This window comes from Elgaria multicarinata, chromosome 7 (genome assembly GCF_023053635.1).
Source record: "Elgaria multicarinata webbii isolate HBS135686 ecotype San Diego chromosome 7, rElgMul1.1.pri, whole genome shotgun sequence".
Lineage (NCBI taxonomy): Eukaryota > Metazoa > Chordata > Lepidosauria > Squamata > Anguidae > Elgaria > Elgaria multicarinata.
In genome coordinates this window covers 97097600-97117972 of record NC_086177.1, presented here as the reverse complement: position 1 = coordinate 97117972, position 20373 = coordinate 97097600, and the positions used below count along the sequence as shown (strand labels likewise).

At 43.8% G+C, this 20373-nt stretch overlaps 1 protein-coding gene and 1 pseudogene across 1 annotated transcript; both read right to left on the bottom strand.

The window, feature by feature from the left end:
- Positions 1-10062: 10062 nt before the first annotated feature.
- On the bottom strand, positions 10063-14752 carry LOC134401233 (myosin-9-like; annotated as a pseudogene).
- Positions 14753-16187: 1435 nt separating this feature from the next.
- LOC134401169 (inhibin beta B chain-like) lies at positions 16188-18531 on the bottom strand. The gene is made up of 2 exons (XM_063129908.1): positions 18198-18531; positions 16188-16897 (listed from the first exon to the last, which is right to left on the bottom strand). Exons 1-2 carry the CDS (start codon positions 18529-18531, stop codon positions 16188-16190), a joined length of 1044 nt encoding a protein of 347 aa, XP_062985978.1.
- Positions 18532-20373: the final 1842 nt, after the last annotated feature.

Genomic DNA, 20373 nt, shown 5'->3' with positions numbered 1-20373 from the left:
AGGCTCTGTAAGCATCTTTCAGTGCTGGGCATCACCAAGCAGTGGACTTTGGCTGTCATTTGGGAGAGTTTAAGTTTTCCCTTCATCTATGCTCAGTCTGTGTGGTTAAGCATAGAGTGGGATGAGTGTAATAGTCCATATTAGTGTTGTGCTGAAAATTTTGACCATTCAATTTTTGGCATTTTGTGAGGGATGGGGAAAAAAAAGAAAACCCAGGTAAAAAAGGCTGGGAGAGGTGAGAATTATGGAGAATTTTCTCCTTGGGGAGGGGGACAGGGTTTCCACATACCTTTTAAAATGTAGCCAGCTGTTGAGGGGGTCTTCTTTTTTTCTTCCTGAATGCTTATTGGAGAGGGTGAGGTCCCATGGTCTCCAATAGGCATTTACTAAGAACTGCTGGGCTCCTCCAAATGGTGAGGGAAGGTTTCTTTTTTTGGGAAAAACTAAAAATATAGGAAGAAGGCCCCTGAGCAATGGGCTGCACTTAAAAAAGGCATGTGGGAAGGCTGTCCCCTCCCCAAGGAGAAAATTCTCCAAATTTTCCATCCTCCCTGCAAAATATCTTGAAAAAACAATGCCCCTCTCACCGGGAAAGATAAAGTTCCTGAAATAGGGTCAGGATTTGGCCCAGCACGAATATATATGTATATTCAGTTCTGAGATGCCCTTTTTGAAATAAAGCAACAAGAGTGATGGTTGGACAAGGATACTAACCATTTTGTTTTCGTTCCTTTCTAGTAATTCCTAGCATTGAACTTGCCATTTAAAATTTGCTACAGTGCTCTCTGGGTTGGTATTATCCCCTCTATATTATACAAATTGATGGCTGTAGGCTGAGAGGCAGTGGCTTGCAAGAAACCATCGAAATCCAAAGCAAGATTTGAACCATCTCACTAAGTAGGGATGGGGGAGAAATTTGTTAAGTTTGCATTTTAATGCGAATTTACCTAATTTTGCATTTTCATACCACAGTTCAAACCGAAATTCAGTTATCCACTAAATTTATACGCCTTTGAATTTTGCAATGGAGTTCTTCAGTAAAAAATATGCATATCTCTATCACTATCTATCTATGTATATTAATGATAATAATGTTAAAAAAGGAATATTAGGAAAACTGCTTGCAAAAAAATAGGCAGTAGGCAATAATGCATATAAGGATGCCTGCAATAAGAGAAATGTGCACAAAAAAGCTGGTGAATTGCAAAAACAATATCAACAGATTCATCTTTGCCTACTCACATGTAGACATTACTTTTGTTACTGAGAAGTTCAACCAAGAAAAGCCTGACCATAATGCTTTCTGTAGTTTCAGGGGTGGAGAATCTCTTTCAGCCTGAGGGCTGAATTCAGTTTTGCACATATGTTTCACTTAAACTGTGGCCTTTGCTAGACCAGGCTATATCCCGGGCTGATACCCGGGATCGCCCCTGTGCGTCCAGATGACGCACAAGGGGTCCCGGGCTTAGGGAGGGATCAATCCTCCCTGGCCCTGGGATATAACCTACCCCTTTAAGCCCAGTTTGCCCCACATTCTTGGGCTGAGCCCGAGACCGCGAGCGTGTAGCCCATTCCGCGGCTTTTCCTGGCTCCGTACAATTACTCATGCATAGGAGAGCGACACCCATCAGGGGCAGGGTGGGGGGAACGAGGAAATCTATTTTTCATCGTCCGTGCGCTCCTGCACAGCCGGCCCTTTAAATTTTTTTTTTAAAAAAAATGGTGGACACGACGGGTCTTTCCTTTAGCTCATCATGCCTGATGGGTAGACTAGGGTGACAGCCCGCGATAGTTGCATCGCGAGCTCGCCCCTCCTCTCGCCTGGATTTTAAGGTAGGTCTAGCAAAGGCCTAAATCTTCTTGCTCTTCCCAATGGAAAAGAGGGTGGGGCTGCCTTTTATAGACACAGCCCCGCCCCACCTCATGTGGTCCAAATTCTGCGCCACGAGGGGTGCCTTCATTCAGCTCCTCCCCCTCGCAACAGCCATCTTCACTCCCAAACCGCTGGCTGGGCATAGATCAGGTTTTTGACTACATAAGAATTTGGACTACAAGAATGAGTTAGCTATAGATTCAAGGGTGTTAAATTTCTTTCATCCCAAGGGCTGAATTCTATTGTGGAGAAGTTCTCAGGGGCTCCATTCCAGGGGTGGATGGGATCGAAGGCAAAAGAGATGGGGCCAAAATACTAAAAATACCAGCCTTATCTATCTATATAAAATGCTAAGGTGATGTGTAGCAATGTGAGGCATGGAACTTTGTATGTTGGAGGTTTCCGAGCTATGACATGCAGGAGGTTCTGAGCTATGAGAAGAACTTTGTATGCTGGAGGTTCTGAGCTATGAGAAGAACCTTGTGTTGTTTTATACTTTGAATGTTTTTAATTTTTGTGAACCACCCAGAGAGCTCTGGCTATTGGGCGGTATAGAAATGTAATAAATAAATAAATAAATAAATACATAAGCAGCAGGATATATAAACACAGCTGATGCAGCTGCCATTGAAACATATCACTGCTGAACCAGTGGCGGGGGAGTGCTGGGAGGGAGTGGGGGGAGTGGCTGAGAAGGGGGAGTCCAATGGTAAGTCTCCTGGGTTGGCAGGCGAGCAGGGAAGCAGCGGCTAGGAGTTGGGAGCAGGGGAGGGCAGCAGTGTGCTGGCATGTTGTGTCTTAGTGTATGCATGTCCATGCATGCCCAGAATCAGGATGCAAAGACATTTTTAAAATGACATTCCCCCAATCTCTCCTCAATTGTAGACTGACCCTGGCAAATGATGGCAGCTGGGATGTAGCCGATATATCATCCACTGTCCTGTGGTCCAGTTTAATGAGATCATTTTTGAAGCTTCTGTTTGAGACTTGTCCAGAGCCCGTGCCGACTGAAAGAGGGTTTTGGTAGGCTTCAGGGTCCAGCAATAACTTCATCATCATTTAAGGTCAGCTCTCTGGGAGGGAGAATCCCCCCCCTTTTAAATTGCCTTGTGGAAACCACCAAAACACATTATGACGGAGAAAGACGTGCTCTATACACACTACAGCCTTGGTCTGCTTTCACTTTATCTTATGGTTAAGAGGCCCGAGGTCCAACCATTTGTGCTTACTGCAGCAACCTCTCCCTTTCAAGTTGTTCCAAAGCTATTTGCATTGGTGGCTTTGAGTTTTCCACCGAGTCTTTAATGTGGCCAGACTACCAAGAGGTTGCCTGTCCTCAGTAAACTCCATACTCTCTGTGCATTTTGGGGGGTTAAAATAAAATAAAAAAGCAAGGAAGAAACGCTTTGCAAATATTGAAGTGAATGTTACTGTTTCCTTTTAATGGGTGTACAAGTGATACGCCTTGTGCAGACCAGGTGAAATCTAGTAGCTAAGAATGTGAGCTTGGGACCATCACCCCCACTTCAAGCATCACTTCAGCCATGAACTTACCAGGCAGCCTTAGACTATATTTCAGCTGCAGTGTCCTTTCCACCTGCAGTATGGGGATAATAATGCATCCCTACTTTTCAGGGCTCTCGTAAATATTAATGAGAGGTTACTGTGAAAAGCTTTGAACATTCTGACAGCACAATCGTATGCGTGCTTATTTGAATGAAATGGAGATTATTCCCAGGTAAATGTGCATAGGATTGCAACTGAAATGCACTGTATACATTATTAATTTATTATCTGTTTATGTGTAGTGCAATTATTATTATTATTATTATTATTATTATTATTATTATTATTATTATTCAATAATAATAATAATTGTAGTACACATTAACAAATAATAACAAATTATTATTATTATCATCATTATCATAATAATATTATGCCAAAGTCTAAAAAACACAGACATCCCTCATCCATGCAGAAAAACCCAGGTTCAGTTTCCTTGGTTTTTTTGAACTGCCCAGGGAGCTTTGGCTATTGGGTGGTATAAAAATGCTATAAATAAATAAATAAATAAATAAATAAATAAATAAATAAATAAATAAATAAATGGAGCTCAAGTAGCAGGGGTAAGAAAAATCTCTGTCTGACTTCTTGGAGAGCCACTTCCTGCTAGTTAGAGTAGACAATGGCCTTAGCTAGACCTAAGGACTATCCCAGGCAAATGGAGGGGTCATCCCTGCCTGCTCCCAGGATCCCCTGTGTGTCATTTGGATGCACAGGGACGATCCCAGGATATAGGCCTGGTCTAGCCATAGCCAATGTTGGGCTTAAATGGGCGAGCCTCATACCTTCCCATCTTTTAGAACAGAAGAAGATCCAGAGCCATGCTGGATCAGACCAAGGGTCCATTTAGTCCAGCATTCTGGTCACACAGTGGCCACAAGCAAGACATCAGTGCAACAGCATCTTCCTGCCCATGTTCCCCAGCAATTGGTGCATGAAGGCTTGCTGCCTCTGATACTGGAGGTAGCACATAGGCGTCAGGACTAGAAGCCATCAGCCATACCAGTGTAGAGGGAGGGAGGGGGGAGGATCTCACAATATCCTGCTTGTGAGATCCTCCCCTTAGTCCACATGCAGGCGCGACATCTTGGGAGGAAGGAGGGTGCACGCCTGCCATTTTCTTTTAAAGGAGATGAGTGCATGTGCACTCAAATGAAACATAAGGTTTTTTTGGTTTTTTTTTAAAGAAGAAGCCCCGACCCTGCTCCCCCCTACCCCTGATTTCTCCCGGGCCAGTTCCTTCCCTCTACTGATCCCCGCTACTCAAGGGGAGGAGGGAAGAAACTGGGATGGGCAGCCACACCTCTCGTGGTCTCGGGACAATCCTGAGACCACAGGAAGAATCGGGTTTTTCCAGGGAGTATTTATCCTTGGGAAAACCCATTCTCATCCCTCCTTCCTCCTGGGAGTTCCTGTGTGTTATTTGAATGCACAGGGACGTGGCCTTGACCAGCCCGCATTTTCGGGCTGGTGTAGAAATGGCCATCAATAACCTTACAAATTTGTCCAATTCCCTTTTAAAGCCATCCAAAAAGGTGGCCATCACTACATCTTGTGGAAATGAATGTGCTGCATGAAGAAGTCACTTCTTTTCTAGGCCTGCTTCTCCCAATCCCTATGCAAACTGCATATCACCATCTCTCATTTGAATGCTATGTCTCCTAGCTCATACCCCTCATTTTGATTTTCAAGCACTCTTATCACATCTCTGTGCATCCTCCCATCTTCTTCTAGAACCAGGATCCATCTCTTCATCTTTGCAAACCTTTCCCTCCCAGATTCAGTCCAATTCCTATACACAAGTATCAGAGCCAGGATGGAAGAAAGTAGTAGAAATAAAGTCTCAAGGCTTATGGATCTCATGCCTTGGAAGAGATTTTTGCTCCATGCACCCCACCCCGCTCCTGACAACAGTCCCACACCCATAAAATTAGACAGCTATACTCAGAGGATTCTGTCCTGTCACTGGTGCTGAAATAAGATCCAGTCAATTCCTATAGGTGGACTGAGAGGGTTGCCATCTTGTCCTTCACCTCAGACAGAGAAATGTCTAGGGCTGGCTCTCTTTGACCCCTGTAACACTCCCTGAAGCTTGTTTTTGCTCTCCCCCTATTTTGGTGGCTTCTGAGACTAGAAAGGACACCCCCCCCCCGAAAAAAATGGCCCAGGGAGAATTTTGGGGAGAAAAGCTGCTGCTGGGGAGACGTTTAAGCAACCCTTCCTACCCATCACTGCTCCTTTGCTGTCAACCTATTATATTAGTTGGAAACTAAGTTTAGTTAAGTTTAGGTCAGAAGCTCCAGAGGTTAGCGGAAAATGCAGAAGTGTAGACCAAGTCAAGGTGTCACAAAGGTCAGCTGCTATGAAAAAAGTTGCCTTCTCAAATGAGAGAGTGAGTAAACAGCCATCCACAATAGGGTTTTTTTTGGGGTGGGGGGAATTGATATGTTTGTGTACTGAGTTTCACATTCAAGAGAGACAGCAAAAGTTGTCTATCTGGTGGGAAGAATATCTCTCTAATTAAGAGAACATCTGGAAACTTCTCCTTCCAACTTCAGTTTTGTACCTTGACCTTGGAACGAGATTCTCATTGTTGGAAATGGAAGATCTCCTGGGTATGTATGATGAAAGATGAGGGCATAAGGTGCATCATCATTGTAAATCTTGTGGGAGATTTCCAGGAAACTGAGCAGCTAGTTGCAAAAAAGGAATTAAATACAATTTCTGTGTGGAGGGACAAGTGGTTGGTTTGATTACAATATATTTCTTTTGCAGTAAGGACCATGCTGGCTGAGTATGGTGGGAGTTGTAGGCATTAGGAGGGATTTAAACACACACAATTATATTTTTTTGGTCATCTACTTCCTTAATCTTTCTCTCCTGTTTCTATCCAAGCGTAGTGAGAAATCTTGTTCTTGGGAGCTGAACTACAGAAACACTAAAAGGACATATTTCTGAATCCAAATGCACTGAAGCTTTGGAGATACAATGCCCAGCTCAAAAACCTTATGAAGATGGCCAAAACAGACACGTTGCCATCTCAGGATCAAACTACACAAGATGATTCTTTTTTAAACAAACAAACAACCTGGTGTTCTCTCCCCTCTGTCCCAAACTGGATTTGGAACATGGTTTGGAGAGAAAGGGGTTTTAATTGCCTCCCCACCTTCTGTTCTCAATAGGAAGAAAGCTATTTTAAAAAAAATCATCCATGTGAGGCCAAAGCTTAAGACAAAAGGCAATGCTTTCGGTACTCAGTTTTGTATGGGGAAATAGGGGAGTCTTCCAGAAATCCACACGCCCAACACCAATTCCTTCCAATTTTAGTCCAAACCACACCCCATCCTGAAACCTTCTAAAAACAGTAGCTAAACGGTACAGGGACTGGGTTCCCTGTGTCTCATGCTCTCCCCCGCCCAGTAATTTGAACACTGCCCCATCTACCAATGATAAAATTCTCCTGGTACTCATCTTACCAAAAAGGCAGCATTCCCAGCAAGAACTAAATGTTCCCGGACAGAATGATGGACATAATCTTTCTTCTTCCCTGCTATTATTTGAGCATTACCGACTAACTGGAAAATAGAAGTGTAATTTTCAATTACGTTTTGGAAAATCCAAATCATCCGTGGAACAGACATGTGGACGATCCCTTCCTTTCTCATGTTTGAATTTGGTGTTCATCTGATGAAGGTCTGGCCGATCCATCAATGTGTGCTAAGTAAGAAGAAGAACTGGGAAATTTCTCTTCAGACATCAAAGCTCCTTTCCACAAGATGTGATGTATGTCCTCAAAAGCAGGCATACAAGAAGGGCCTCAGACGATGATTTCAGACTCAGGAGAGGCTGGTACGAGTGAAGGTAATCCTTCAAATAATTTGGTCTAAACTGTTCAAGGCTTGAAAGAAGACTCCCCCCAACCTGGTGTCCTTCAGATGCTTCAGACCACAGCTCTTATCAGCCCCAGCCAACATGGCCAATGGTCTGGGATGCTGGGAGTTATAGTCCGAAACATCTGAGAGGCCCCAGGTTGGGGAACACTCTTTAAAATTAACACTGGCTTTTTAAGAGAGCAATCCTGTGTTCCCAAGGGGACCTGATCCCTTCCCTCTTGCAGCCACCACACAAAGAACCACAATACCTGCTTTGCGGTTACAAAAAAGCAACCCAAGACATCTTTGAGGAGTTTGAAAAGGGGGCAGGATAGTGGGCAGAGACAGGTGAGACCAGGCATTGCAGGATCAGGAGTCTGTTTAGGTGAGTTAAAAAAAAAAAAGATTGGAAGAAAGGGATGCGGAATCTTTTCTGTCCTCTTGTCCTCTTGAGAACTGTTAGCAGAACAGCAAGATCCTGATGAGAACTGAGCTCCACCCATGGGCTTGCCCTGGATGAATCACACTGGAGATTTGGGGGAGGGTCTACGTGGGGAAAGCCCCATCGTGGCTGTGGATCTGTGCCTCATCAGTTAGACTTTTTCAAAGGGAGTGACATGTAATGTTGTTTCCCCCATATAACGTCACTCTGCGGCCAATCCAGGGCCAACTCGGGGGCAGAGACTGGTGGAATGAAGAGGGTAGGGTGGCTCCAGGACCTGGATGGCTGCCCAGAAACCCTGTGCTCTCTCACCAGCATTGGGATTACTTGACAACATCCCAGTTGACGGAAAGCACAGGGTTGTGGAAGGAGGTGGTGCCAACCCAGCACCATGAAGACAGAAGTCAAAGGAATAAGAAAGCTCGCATTTTATTGCAGGAAATGCACATTGGATAGGAGAGTCCCCCACTTAGGATGGAGGGAGACTGAAAAGATGTCTCCTCTCTGCGAGGCAAGAGCATAAAGAAGTAGGAAGTGAGGTCAGCAACCCTAAGAAGAGAAGGAAGCTCAGCACAGGTCAAAAGACAGTCTAGAAAACTTGGGGGTCCTCTATCTATTATCTTGTTTTCCTTTCGAAGCTAGCTGTGTTTCACCCACACTTCCAGCAAGATCAGCACAGCAAGGCATAGGATTTTCTGAAGCTTCCACACTCCACAGGACTGTGCTCCAAACTAGGCTCGGAAATGTACTGGCAACCAATACCGCTTTGCAGACTGGGTATCACATGATCTGACCACCACACACGCACTAGCTCTTTGGCAGCGGCATTCTCCACCAGTTGAATTTTCCAAAACAGCGTTAAGGGCAGCCCCACATAGAACATATTGTAGTCATTCAGCTTGGACATCAAGCATGGTTAACTCTGTGTTGGATTGTTGCCTTAATTAATCACAGAAATAACTTGATTAGAACGTGGTGTCCCAATAAATATAATCTAAACTCAGAGAATCTAGCATGGTGCTCTGTGGGAGTTTCATATTCGAGGAACGGCTACTTGTGTTACATTTTCCTTACTCCTCTCCAGGTTCGAATGCCAAGTTATGCAACCTTTCTGCTGTAATAACTGAAAACTGTTTTCATTTAAAAGCCACTAGCCCACAAGATCTAAAACACAACACTGAAATTCTACATGTTCCATCCAAAGCAAATTTAAGCATTCAAATCTTTCTGCATTACAAAAAACACCTTTTAGATGGTCTCCCAGACACATGGGAGATATCTATCCATGATCAGCCGCTGCCAGTCAGGTGAACCTTTCCCTGCTTCTATGGCTAGGGCCTAATGTAGACCAAGCAGGATATTGCTCTATGAAAGCAGTATGAAAGCGGTATATGGTATGTGTCAATGGGGCCCAACAGTTGTCAGTGCACTTCAATACCACTACCAAGCAGTAGTGTGGCTCCTGCCTTTTATATACTGCTTTCATACTACTTTAATAGTGCAATACCCTGCTTCGTGTAGATTAGGCCTAGGATGAGGAGAGGCACATTACAATCACTCCAGAGACAAACAAGGGCCCTTTCTACACCTGCCTCCCCCCACGCCCCGGGATTGTCCCTGGATTGTCCCTGTGCATCCAAATGGTGCACAGGGGATACCGGGAGCAGGTAAGTCTGGGATCGTCCCGCCTCTCGTCCCCAAAGGCCTGAAGTGTAGAAAGGGCCAAAATATGTATTTAACACAATTTACTTTGCTTAAGAAGGTTTAGGGATTAATAACATGAACTAAACAACACAACTATTAATCAACTATTTTCAGTTCCCTTTTTAACCCACAATTCCCTGTGAAGAGCAATGCTAGTTTTACTGGATCAGCAAGAGTTGTTTATCCCTGTTCTTTAGTCCTTGGTTGCCTCTGTGTGTGTGTGGAGGTGCACTCTTCATTAAAGTGCTGACTATCTCCTCATGACACTGACGATTTCTCTCTCCTTCCTTCCCCTTCTCCTTCAATTCCTTCCTTCTGCCTCCTCTCCTTCCAGCTCCCTCTTTCCGCTCAACTTCTCTCTTCAACCCAAACTTTGCTCTCTCCTGCTTCTACTCCATGCTCCTTCCACTCTCCTCTAAGACAGGCTTTACATACTTCTCCCCCCTTTAATGATACATGTCCTCATATATGCCAAAGATCCCATTACTTTTAACAACTCTGTGACCCACACCCACTACATTATTGGATCAACCTCTTGGAGGAACACCTTTGTTGGACCTCTTGGAGTGCCTCCAACTCAAAGTCAACAAACGCTCCCCTTGCCCTCATAGGTATCCCAAACAATGGACCACACGATTTCCACCTGGGATCCCCTTGTTATCTTTACAACTGCCATCCTCTACTTTCAGGACAATATCCTTCAGTTTCTTCTCCATATATTGCACATGCTTGCTGGGATTCTGGCACTCTTTTGTCTCTGATTCCAGCTGTTCTTCCAGTTGTGCTATCTTTGCCTCCAAAGGAGTGTCACAAGATTTGTATTCAGACTTCACAGTACTCTCCATTTCCTGTCATTTGACCTGAAGTTCCTTGTACTGATAATCAAATGGCTGGCAATCATGTTCAGTCTTCTGTGCGTTGTTATGCTCCGTATTCAAGTCTGTATTTATCTGGTCAATCTGAAGCTTTGCTTCCTTTAGGCAGTCAAATCTTTACCAACTCTGTACTGAACTGTTTGTTCTCTAATTCTTCTTCAAGCGGAGCTATCTGTACTTTCGAAAGTCTACGGCAAATCAGTCTGGCCTGTTGTTCCACTCTCCAGACCCAATCAGTTCTTGCTTCAGATCCATTTTCACATTTTACAGCTCCCTCTCTACCTTTTCCCAGAGGCAGGCAGCTGGGGGCTAGCTGCTAGCTGCTACAGCAGCAGCAGCAGCAGCAGCAAGAGTTGTGGCAGAACCAGTAACACCAATGACAACCTGGTGAAAGAAATGGTGGGCCCACATGGGGCCCTGGTTCTTGCCCAGGTATGCTGCATGCTAGTGTTAAGCCTGTCCAATTTCTTTATTATTATCATTATCATTATATTATTATTATTATTATTATTACTATTATTATTATTATTATTATTTAACAACACATGATAAATCATATACATACATAACATATACATACATAACATAACATTCCTCTTATTTCTTAGCTATAGATTCTACTTCTTAACTATCTCACATTAATAAGTGCCCCCCACCCTCGAGATCTTATTCTAGATTCCAAAATTGCATTGAATCTTCTGGAGGTGTTCTTCCTCTCCCTTTTAACAATACATGTTCTAGGAACAATTTCCATATCTCTTCAAAATTATTGTTTTTTGTTATTCCCCTTCTAAATCTAATATTACATGTTAATTTAACATTTATAGAAATATCCCATATTTCTTTATACCAATCTTCTATATCTCCTTGAACCTTCCAATTTCTGGATATCATTAACCTTGCAGCTGTTAACAGGTTCGTTATTAATTCTTTTTCCATCTGATTACATTTTAGATTTCCATACATTGATAATAATACTACACTTGGTGTTTCTTCTAAATCCATTCCAGTTATTTCATTTATTTCTCTATACACCATTTTCCATAATTTTTGTACATGTTCACAATTCCACCAAATATGTATATACATTCCTTTCTCCTGACATCCTCTCCAACAAAGTATTGAGTTCTCTTTATTTATTAAGTTTAATTTTATTGGAGTTAGATACCACCTCCAAATTATTGTATAATGATTTTCTTTTATCCTTACAGACATATTTTTCAACACTCTTTGTTTCCATATCCTCCCCAGCCCTGTTGCTCTATTTTCTCATTCAAATCTGTTTCCCATACCATCCTAACAGAACCTTCTTGAGTTTCCATTTCCAATAATATCTGATATATTTCATTCATTAATCCTTTTATCGATTTATTTTCTTCTTTTTATCTTTTTGTAAGATCAAATCCTCAAATTTAGTATTCTTTCTGCAATCTCTATTATCCTTTAGCCATTTTTTGGTCCATTGTTCCATTTGGATACAATTGAACCATGATATATTTCCCCTTTTTATTTTTATTTCTTCCTTAGTTCCCATCTTCTCCATCCAATCTCTTATTTTAAGTACTTTCTCATCTTTTAATTTCTTTACCAACCCCTCTTTTAAATTTTCAGGAAACTCCCTTATTACCACCACCGGTGTTATAGGGGAAGTGATTGGAACCAATTTCCTTTTATACATTCGCCATATTTCTAACACAGTCTTTAAAAGTGGGTTCTCAATTCCCCTCCTCCACTTTGAATTATGGTCCTTAAAGAATATATTAATTTTTGTTTTTAATTTTTGTAAACCGCCCAGAGAGCTCCGGCTATTCAGGTCCGTGTTTATCTGGTCAATCTGAAGATTTGCTTCCTCGAGGCAGTCATTCACTAACTTTGTACTGAACTATTTGTCCTCCAGTTCGTCTTCAAGCAGAACTATCTGAGCTTCCAAGCAAAGCATTTCCTGTAATGGAAGAACTTCTATGCCACTGCTGTTGGCACTTTCATCTGCCAGTTCTTCCTTCTCTTTGCTGAGTCTGCCACTTGGCATGTTCAGCAGCTGCCAGTTCCTCTTGCATTTGAACCATCTTTGCCTCCATTTTCTTGAACTTCTCTTCATTCTCTTTGGCCTGTGCGAAGACTTCTACTCTGAAGGATGTTCATCATCCAGCTCCTGCATGTAATCTTTCATTTGGGATTGCAACTTCCAGAGCTGTTTGGTGACTTCACCATGTTTATTGTTAGGAAAACCTCAGATTCTTGAGTTCCCTTTCCAGTTTCTTTCTGACAGCCACAGAAAGAGTCTGTGCCTGTCTTGGGTGAGTGGGGGAACATTTTTTCGATTCTTGTGATGGCTCTCAGCAGTTTTGGGCAATGTTTTTCTTTTTTTTATAAAATTTAAAAACTTAACTTGTGCAAATGTCTCACACTTTTTTTTTAAAAAAAAAGCTTGCCATGCTGACATCCTTCTTCACTTCCAGGATGACTCACTTGAATTTGGACACTGGGGATAGTTCCAGAAGCTGTAAAACCTGACAACCTTCCCCCCATGCACCGTTCTGGAAGGCCCGAATGTGTAAATTAGGACAAAACATGTATTTAACAAGATTTACTTTGCTTAAGAAATCAGGAGCAATTAAAATTGGGCTCCTGCATAAAGCCTGGTAAAGCCTATGGTAACCCTGTCATTTTCCTCCTTGGCCTGCCTGGCTTCTGGCAAAGGGCCTACCTTGCTTGGACCCTTATTTTCTGCCACAGAACTTAGGTCTTTTTGACTATGGTGAAAATGTAAATCTTTTTTGCTCCCAGCTCTCATAATGCCATGTCCTAAAATGACAGGTGCTTGCTGATCTTTACCTATCCCCACTTTGAATTCCTCTGCTTGGCTTCTCTGTGTAATATTCACTCTGGCCAAGGGAATCTTGACAGACTTGCCACCAATGCCTCTTATCTGGAAGGTTTCCTGAGATAAAATGGTTTCCTCCTGGACCCAGGCCTAATCTACACCAAGCAGGATATTGCACTATGAAAGCGGTATGAAAGCAGTATATAAAAGGCAGGAGCCACGCTACTGCTTTATAGTGGAATTGAAGTGCACTGACAACTCTTGGGGCCCAATGCCGCATACCTTATACTGCTTTCATAGTGCTATATCCTGCTTGGTGTTGTTTCAAAGATAGGTTTGTTGCAAATGAAGAATGCAGTATTATATAAAAATAAAACTTTTATTGCCTCAAACAAACATAGCTTCTAACTTCTCTCCAGCCCTGACTGACTCCTGAGAGTGCTGAGTCACTGACTGCTGTGTCACCTCCTGATTGGGCGAGTATTCCTTCAATCAAAGTCTGTGTCCCTGACTTCCTCTTCCATCTAACTTCCTGTGTGTCTCACTTAGTTCTACCTATTGATACAGGTGTGGCTCTTGCCTTTTATATACCACTTTCATACCGCTTTCATAGTGCAATATCCTGCTTGGTGCAGATTAGGCTCAAATCTGCCTTCAAATGGCTGATTCTGGCTTCAGTGGCTAGTGTGGCTAGGAAAAGGGAGTTTCGCCACTAATACTTCTTCTTTTTAATTCAGAATTTATCTGCTCTATTCCCCCTAAACTTTACACTGCAGAATTGTACTTTCTGTGTGGCCTGAGCAGTGGATTCTGTAGTGGCAATCCATTTCACATCGGCTGAAGTACTGTTTTTAGGATTTCCTGGACAGTCATATTGCAAATGTCCTACATGTCCACACTTAAAACAGTACCTTGTGTTTTCTCTTTTAAACACAGGTTTTATGTCACTTTTGCTTTCCTCACTGACTTGGAGTTGCTGTTTGTAATCTTTATTTTTCTCAGGTTCCTTTTTCACATTGACTTTGTTATCTCTGTAATCATTGTATTTAGAGTGATGGTCTCTGTAATTTCTTCCTGATCCCCCTCCTCTATTAATTGCTAATTGATCTGCAATTTCAGCAGCCTCTTTAACTGTTTTTGGGGTTCTATCTTGCACCATCTAGCTGATTTCTGAGGGAAGTTGGTACACCATTGCTTTATAGCTATCATAAGTGAATGTTTCTTCTGAGGTAAAACTATTATAGATTCCTGCCATTTCAGCTTTGATTAGGTTGAGAATATACCTCATGAACTCGCTTCTGGGAATATTCTAGTTTTTGGCAACTTTCTCAAATGTGGCTAGGAAAATCTCAGGATCTTCCCCAGGATTATAGGCTACAAAATCCCTAGTTGTGATTTGGGTGTTTTTAAGCTTTCAGTCTTAGTTTTCTCCATCACTTCTTGCTTTTCCTGCCAAATCACTTCTGCCTTAAACTTCACAGTTTCCAATTGCATCTTCTTTAATTCTAATCCTTGTATTTTTTCTCTTCCCCTTATTTCTATTACCTGCTGCTTCTCCCTTTCTTCAAGATCTAATTTCATCCTTTCTACTTCCATCTTACTTGTTTTTTTCTGTCCTCTGATTCTATTTTTTAAAATTCTGTTTTGTTCTCTCAGAGTTTCTATAGATGCGGGGTCACAAACATTCACCAACGGGTTTCTCTCACAGCCTGCCTCACTGGGATCTGGCACTTGATGCTTAATCAACAGAACTTTTAGTTCTTCTGTTGTTTTCCCCTTATACTTTAGCACCTTACATCTTTCAATTGGTGCTTCCTTCTTTAAAGCCAAAATCTCTGCCATTTTTCCTCACGGAAATTTGTTCTACTCCTTACTTTGGTTAACTGTTTCACGCTACTGTCTCCCTCAAGCCTGGTTATACGTTTGCAACTGGATTTCTTGGATTTTATCAAATCCCTCAGAACTGCACTGGATAATATTCTTGTATCCCTCAGATATGCACTGGATTAAATCATATCCCACCGCTAAAGCCACCACGTGCGATGCCATCCCCTTGGTCTGCCTGCATTTCTCCCTATAATCAAAGTATCCAAACTATGGGATGATCATCAGAGTGCTGCTCACTGACCCTTTGGGGCCTCACAGCAGCCAGTCCAGCACTCTATACTTGCTCTTTTATTACACCACTGCCACCATAGAACACTGTACCCTACCTCAGGTACCCAAAGACTCCACTCCAGAATGTGAAACAGAAAGAACTTTTATTAACAATGAGTAAGGCTATGCAGTTACAAAAGCTTAATGGTTTCATCAGGTTCAATACTTGTATGTTTCAAAACTGTTTCATCTGTAACCCTACCTATGCTACCCACTAGCCTCCACTATCTCCACCCTTCTCCCTTTCCCCAAATTAACAAAACATGTTGTTCCTATTCTCTCTTACTAAACCCTTACATATAAAGACCCAAATCCTAACCTACATCATATAACTGGCAATGAATAGCAAAGCATCATAGAATCATAGAATCATAGAATAGCAGAGTTGGAAGGGGCCTACAAGGCCATCGAGTCCAACCCTCTGCTCAATGCAGGAATCCACCCTAAAGTGGGACATCACAGTGATGTCCCACTGCCACTGGCTTTCCTCTGTAGGAACCACCGTTGCTCTCTGAAAAGAGACCATGCCATCCTCCCAACACCCCCCCCCCCAACTTGGACTGGAGCATCATAGGGCTCATCTACACCAAGCAGGATATTGCAGTATGAAAGTGGTATATAAAAGGCAGGAGCCACACCAGGCAGGATATAGCGGTATGAATGCAGTATATGGTGTGTGTCAGTGGCCCCCAACAATTGTCAGTGCATATCACAAGCAGTAGCGTGGCTCCTACCTTTTATATACCGCTCTCATAGTGCAATATCCTGCTTGGTGTAAATGAGCCCACAGATGTCCAAATGGGGGTGGAGGGGAATTTGTTCCATGTCCCTCTCTCTATCCCTATCAAAGTTCCCTGCAGTGACATTCCTGTTCTTAATTGCAACCACAAGCTTCAACGACCATGTCAGCAACATCCATTTTGATGAGGTTGTTGCTATTGTCATAGTAGACCATATAAATCCCCCCAACCCTTGTGGGGGCACAGGAAGATTCAACCCCATGCAGTGACGGGTCTTTGAGTTTTAACAAGTTTAAGATGGCCGTTGGGATGGAGCTGGCTATCCCAGGTCTGATACTCAGGGGCGTGGGGCACTTCCCCATGCAATAGTTCATATGATAACCCTTAGGCTCAATGATCCACTTGTCCCAACCAATGTCCCGGAAGTTCACATAATAGTCTTTCCGGCAGCAAACGTCTGAGTTCTCATCACAGCTCTGGCTGCGCTTGGCCACCTGATGGCCAGTCCCTCGGATCTTGCCCTTAACCACCAGAAAGGGCTGGTGGGAGCTGTCGTCGGCCCTCACCAAAGATGCGGCAGGGCAACCGACACACTGCAGCTGCAGGGTCAGGGTCTTCTCCTCCTGCTCTAAGATGTTCTGCATCGCAGGCATGAGGGAGAAGGTGGTCCAGCCGCTCCCCCTGCTCTCAAGCTGCTGCTCAGCCAGTGCAGTCTCCCGATGCCCTGCCCGGTAGATCTGAAGGGTGATGCTTCCATGGGCATAGAGGTACATCCACAGTTGGACTTCCAGGACGTGAATGCCTTGGCTGGTTGGGGTGAGAAAGTGGAGTAGTCCGGAAGGCTCTGTTGGAGGAGAAGAACAGTCAAGCTGAAAATCAATCGCTGCAGCACTCATTACGACCTGCTCCAGAACCCACCTGAGCGAGGGTCCTTCCATCAGCATCAACAAGATGTCCATGTCTTGCCTTGCTCTTACTCCATATTTATTTGCTACATTTAGGACATAGGAAGCTGCCTTATACTGAGTCATACTCTTCGTATGCCTAGGCCAGTATCGCCTAGGGTTATGGGGAAATGATATACTTCTTGGAGGCCCCGGAAAGAATGCTGAATGGAGCAGAGAAGGGGAAAGCATGTCATTCCTCCCCTACATTGTTACAGCCGGGTGCTTTAAGGCCCCAATTGAGTACTATGGGGGGCGTTGGGAAAGCATGATTTCCCATGCTTCTTGAAAAGGCATCATTTCCCTCCCCCCCTTGCTAATTAGCATGGCAGGGGAATGACATGCTTTCCGGATGCGCTGGAAAACATGCTCCACACACACGCACACACTGGGTGTCGTCTTCTTTGGTTTCCCAAATATGGTCACCCTAGCCATGGCTCTCCAGGGTTTCAGGCAGTATTCTTTCCCAGCCTTACCTGGAGATGCCGAGGATTGAACCTGGGAACTTCTGCATGCAAAGCAGCCACTTCACCACTGAGCTACACCTCCTCCAGCAGTTTGTATCATGTCCCAGAACAACCTAGTCAAGCTGGTTATGCTGAGAGAGCATGATTTGTCCAGTGGTGCCCAATGAGCTTACCTGAGCTCCTGGCTCTCACGTATAACCCAAATAATACCAATCATGATAATATGTTAATGTTATTTTTGGGGGTGCCTAAAAAACTGGACCATGTACAGAATATGCGGGAAGGCAGGCTCTGCTAGAAGGGGTTTACAATTTTGCGCAAGTGATATATAAAATAATTAAGAGGTGAGGGAGAATATTGAAATTAAAATCTTTCCAAGAGTTCACACCATCTCTCCTTCTCTCAGCCCCCTCTATATAAAAAGCCATTCAAATCTCGCTCCCTCACACAACCATTTCCTCCACCCTTCCATCTTTGGTGGGACTGATCCATACATTAGGTGGCCAGCTGTACATTGCCAAAGAGCAAATGGATCACTTTAAATGACTTAGGGCGCAATCCTATGTATCTATGTTTAGACAGAAAAAAGTCCTAGAACTTTTAGCATTCCCCAGCATGCCATGCAGTGAGCTGCACGGTGTTATTTTTCTGTCTAAAGGTGCATAAGATTGTGGCCTTAAGCTTTTTGTGCCAGAGCACTCAACCCCCTGGAAGAGGTACGGGGAGGACTTGCCTGTCCTTGCTAAGCTAATGCTCTCGTAGGGTTTCCCATCAGGTATGGGGTTCTCAGAGCGAGACGAGTTCCCCGTCCTATTCATCTGGGCTTCCTGAATGACCCGCAGGGCGTTGGTCATGGCCAAATGTGGTTTGGGCTGGGTGCTGTTGGGCGGCTGCCTCAGATTGAGATTTTGCAGGACATGCTGCTTGATCAATTTATGCAGCAAGGCTTTCCTGTCTTCGGGAGATAGAGTGGGTGTTTCCTCCGCCCATGCCAAAGAGGCCCATAGCAAGGCCAGCATGGCCAGGGGAATCCAGTTGCCCTGCAGGCTGTAGGAAGCAGGAGCCATGAACAAGCTGGGGGCTGCAGGCAGCAACAGGCAGGCTGGAAGGTTTCTTGCCACGTCGTGCAGTCACAGTGCCTGCAAATCACGAGCTGTGCCTCTGTGGTGAAGAGGGAGCTTGTATCTCCGCTTTAAGGGTAGCAATCTGCCTTGGGCCCAGGACCTCTTCTTGCCTTCTGTGGGTCTCCCTGCTTCTTGGTGCCAGGACCAGCTGCTTGTGCCACGAGGTGAGTCAGGTGTTTCTCTTTCATGGACTAGCTCTTCCCAAGTGCTGCCCAGCAAGGTTCCTCGGTATTTATCGCTCCAGCGGCCAACCATGGCCCTGCCCTTTGTGCATGATTGGCTGGACTTGCCCAGGGGAGGTTTCCTCCAGGTGGGGAGGGAACTGGTGATTAGCCGGAGGGGATGACAGGTGTCTGGGCAGAGGGAGCACCACTTTTAGCCACGATGCAAAAAAGTGTGAGGGTTGCATGGGATGGGGAGATAGAGGGGAAAGTGACCACTGCCCAAGAGTAGGGTGCCCATATGGAAAGGAAGACAGGGCTTGTCCAGAAAAGGGAGTTTCTGCAGGTGTCATTTGTATGCCTGCAGCACCTGGTGAAATTTCCTCTTCATCACAACAGTTAAAGCTGCAGGACCCCTGCCCGCTTTTGTACCTGCTTACTCTAGCTTTACTGAAATTCCTTTTTCTATACAATTGTTAAAGATGGAGGAGCCCTGTCCTCCTTTCCATATAGTTACCCTACATAACCTTCATTGCAGGTTCTGTGCATTTTGGGGTAAAAAAAAAAATCAAACATAAAAACTACAAAAGACGACACTCTGTAAACCATAAATATATTGGAAACTTAAAAGACGATAAGTCTTTTTACTCCAAAACCCATGGGGAATACAATAAAAGCTACTGCAATCATCCCACACTAGGGACATCCACTGCTTTCTGATTTGTTGGCACAGGGTGTGGCAATGACAGGGCAAAGGGTCAAAGAAACGCAGGACAGTGAATGAGGCCATTTTTTAAAAAAATGTTCCATCATGTTAGACATCATTGGGAACATTATGTTTGGTGTAGACAGGACCAGTGGGGAAAATAAGAACTCTGTGGGGGTGGGGGGAAGATGTTTTTTGCTGGGGAATTCGTAGGGGGTTCCAGTCCAGATCAGGATCACTTTCTGGATTGGGGGTCCACAGCTACCCAGAAAAATGCCCAGATTTTCCCACTCATTTTTTTTAAAGTGGAAATAACATCATGTATCACTTAGCCCTGAGTGTACACTTGACAAGTAGCAGCTGCCAACCTCAGCTCACTGACTAGTTTACAAGCAATGAATGGACCTGTAATATCTGGCTCATAAAAGTTAGGCATACACTTTAAATAGTGATGTACAGAAGAACACCACTTAGGACCAAACTAGATGGGAGGTTAAGGGTATCTTTGCATTTAATTTGCAATTTTTTTTAAAAAAAAATGCCAATAGCCAATGCTGGGGCTGGTGGTATTTCCTGCTAATGCAAATAGGAATTGGGATGTATGGAATTTCAGTTTGATTCATTTGTGAGCAAAATTTGCCTGTTCACAAACACGAACGGGAGCACCTTTTATAGGCAAAGCTTCCATAGGTGAACAAATGACACCTGCTGAAATTCCCATTTCTGAAGAGCTGTTAGAGATGCAGGACCCCTGTCCTCCTTTCCATATGGTCACCCTACTCTTCCCTCCCAAACTCCATTTCCTTGTGTGTCTTGTCCTGTTTTACATTGAAAGCCTGTGGGCAGGCTTTTTTGGCTGAGGAGCAGTGTACAAATATGATAAATCAATCAATCAATCAAATCCTGAGCCATCGGTGC

Coding starts and splice junctions, on each gene's coding strand:
- LOC134401169 (XM_063129908.1), bottom strand. CDS start 18,531: ATGGCTCCTGCTTCCTACAGCCTGCAGGGCAACTGGATTCCCCTGGCC. Junction 16,898..18,197: donor CATTAGCTTAGCAAGGACAG/GCAAGTCCTCCC, acceptor CTCCTCCAACAG/AGCCTTCCGGACTACTCCAC.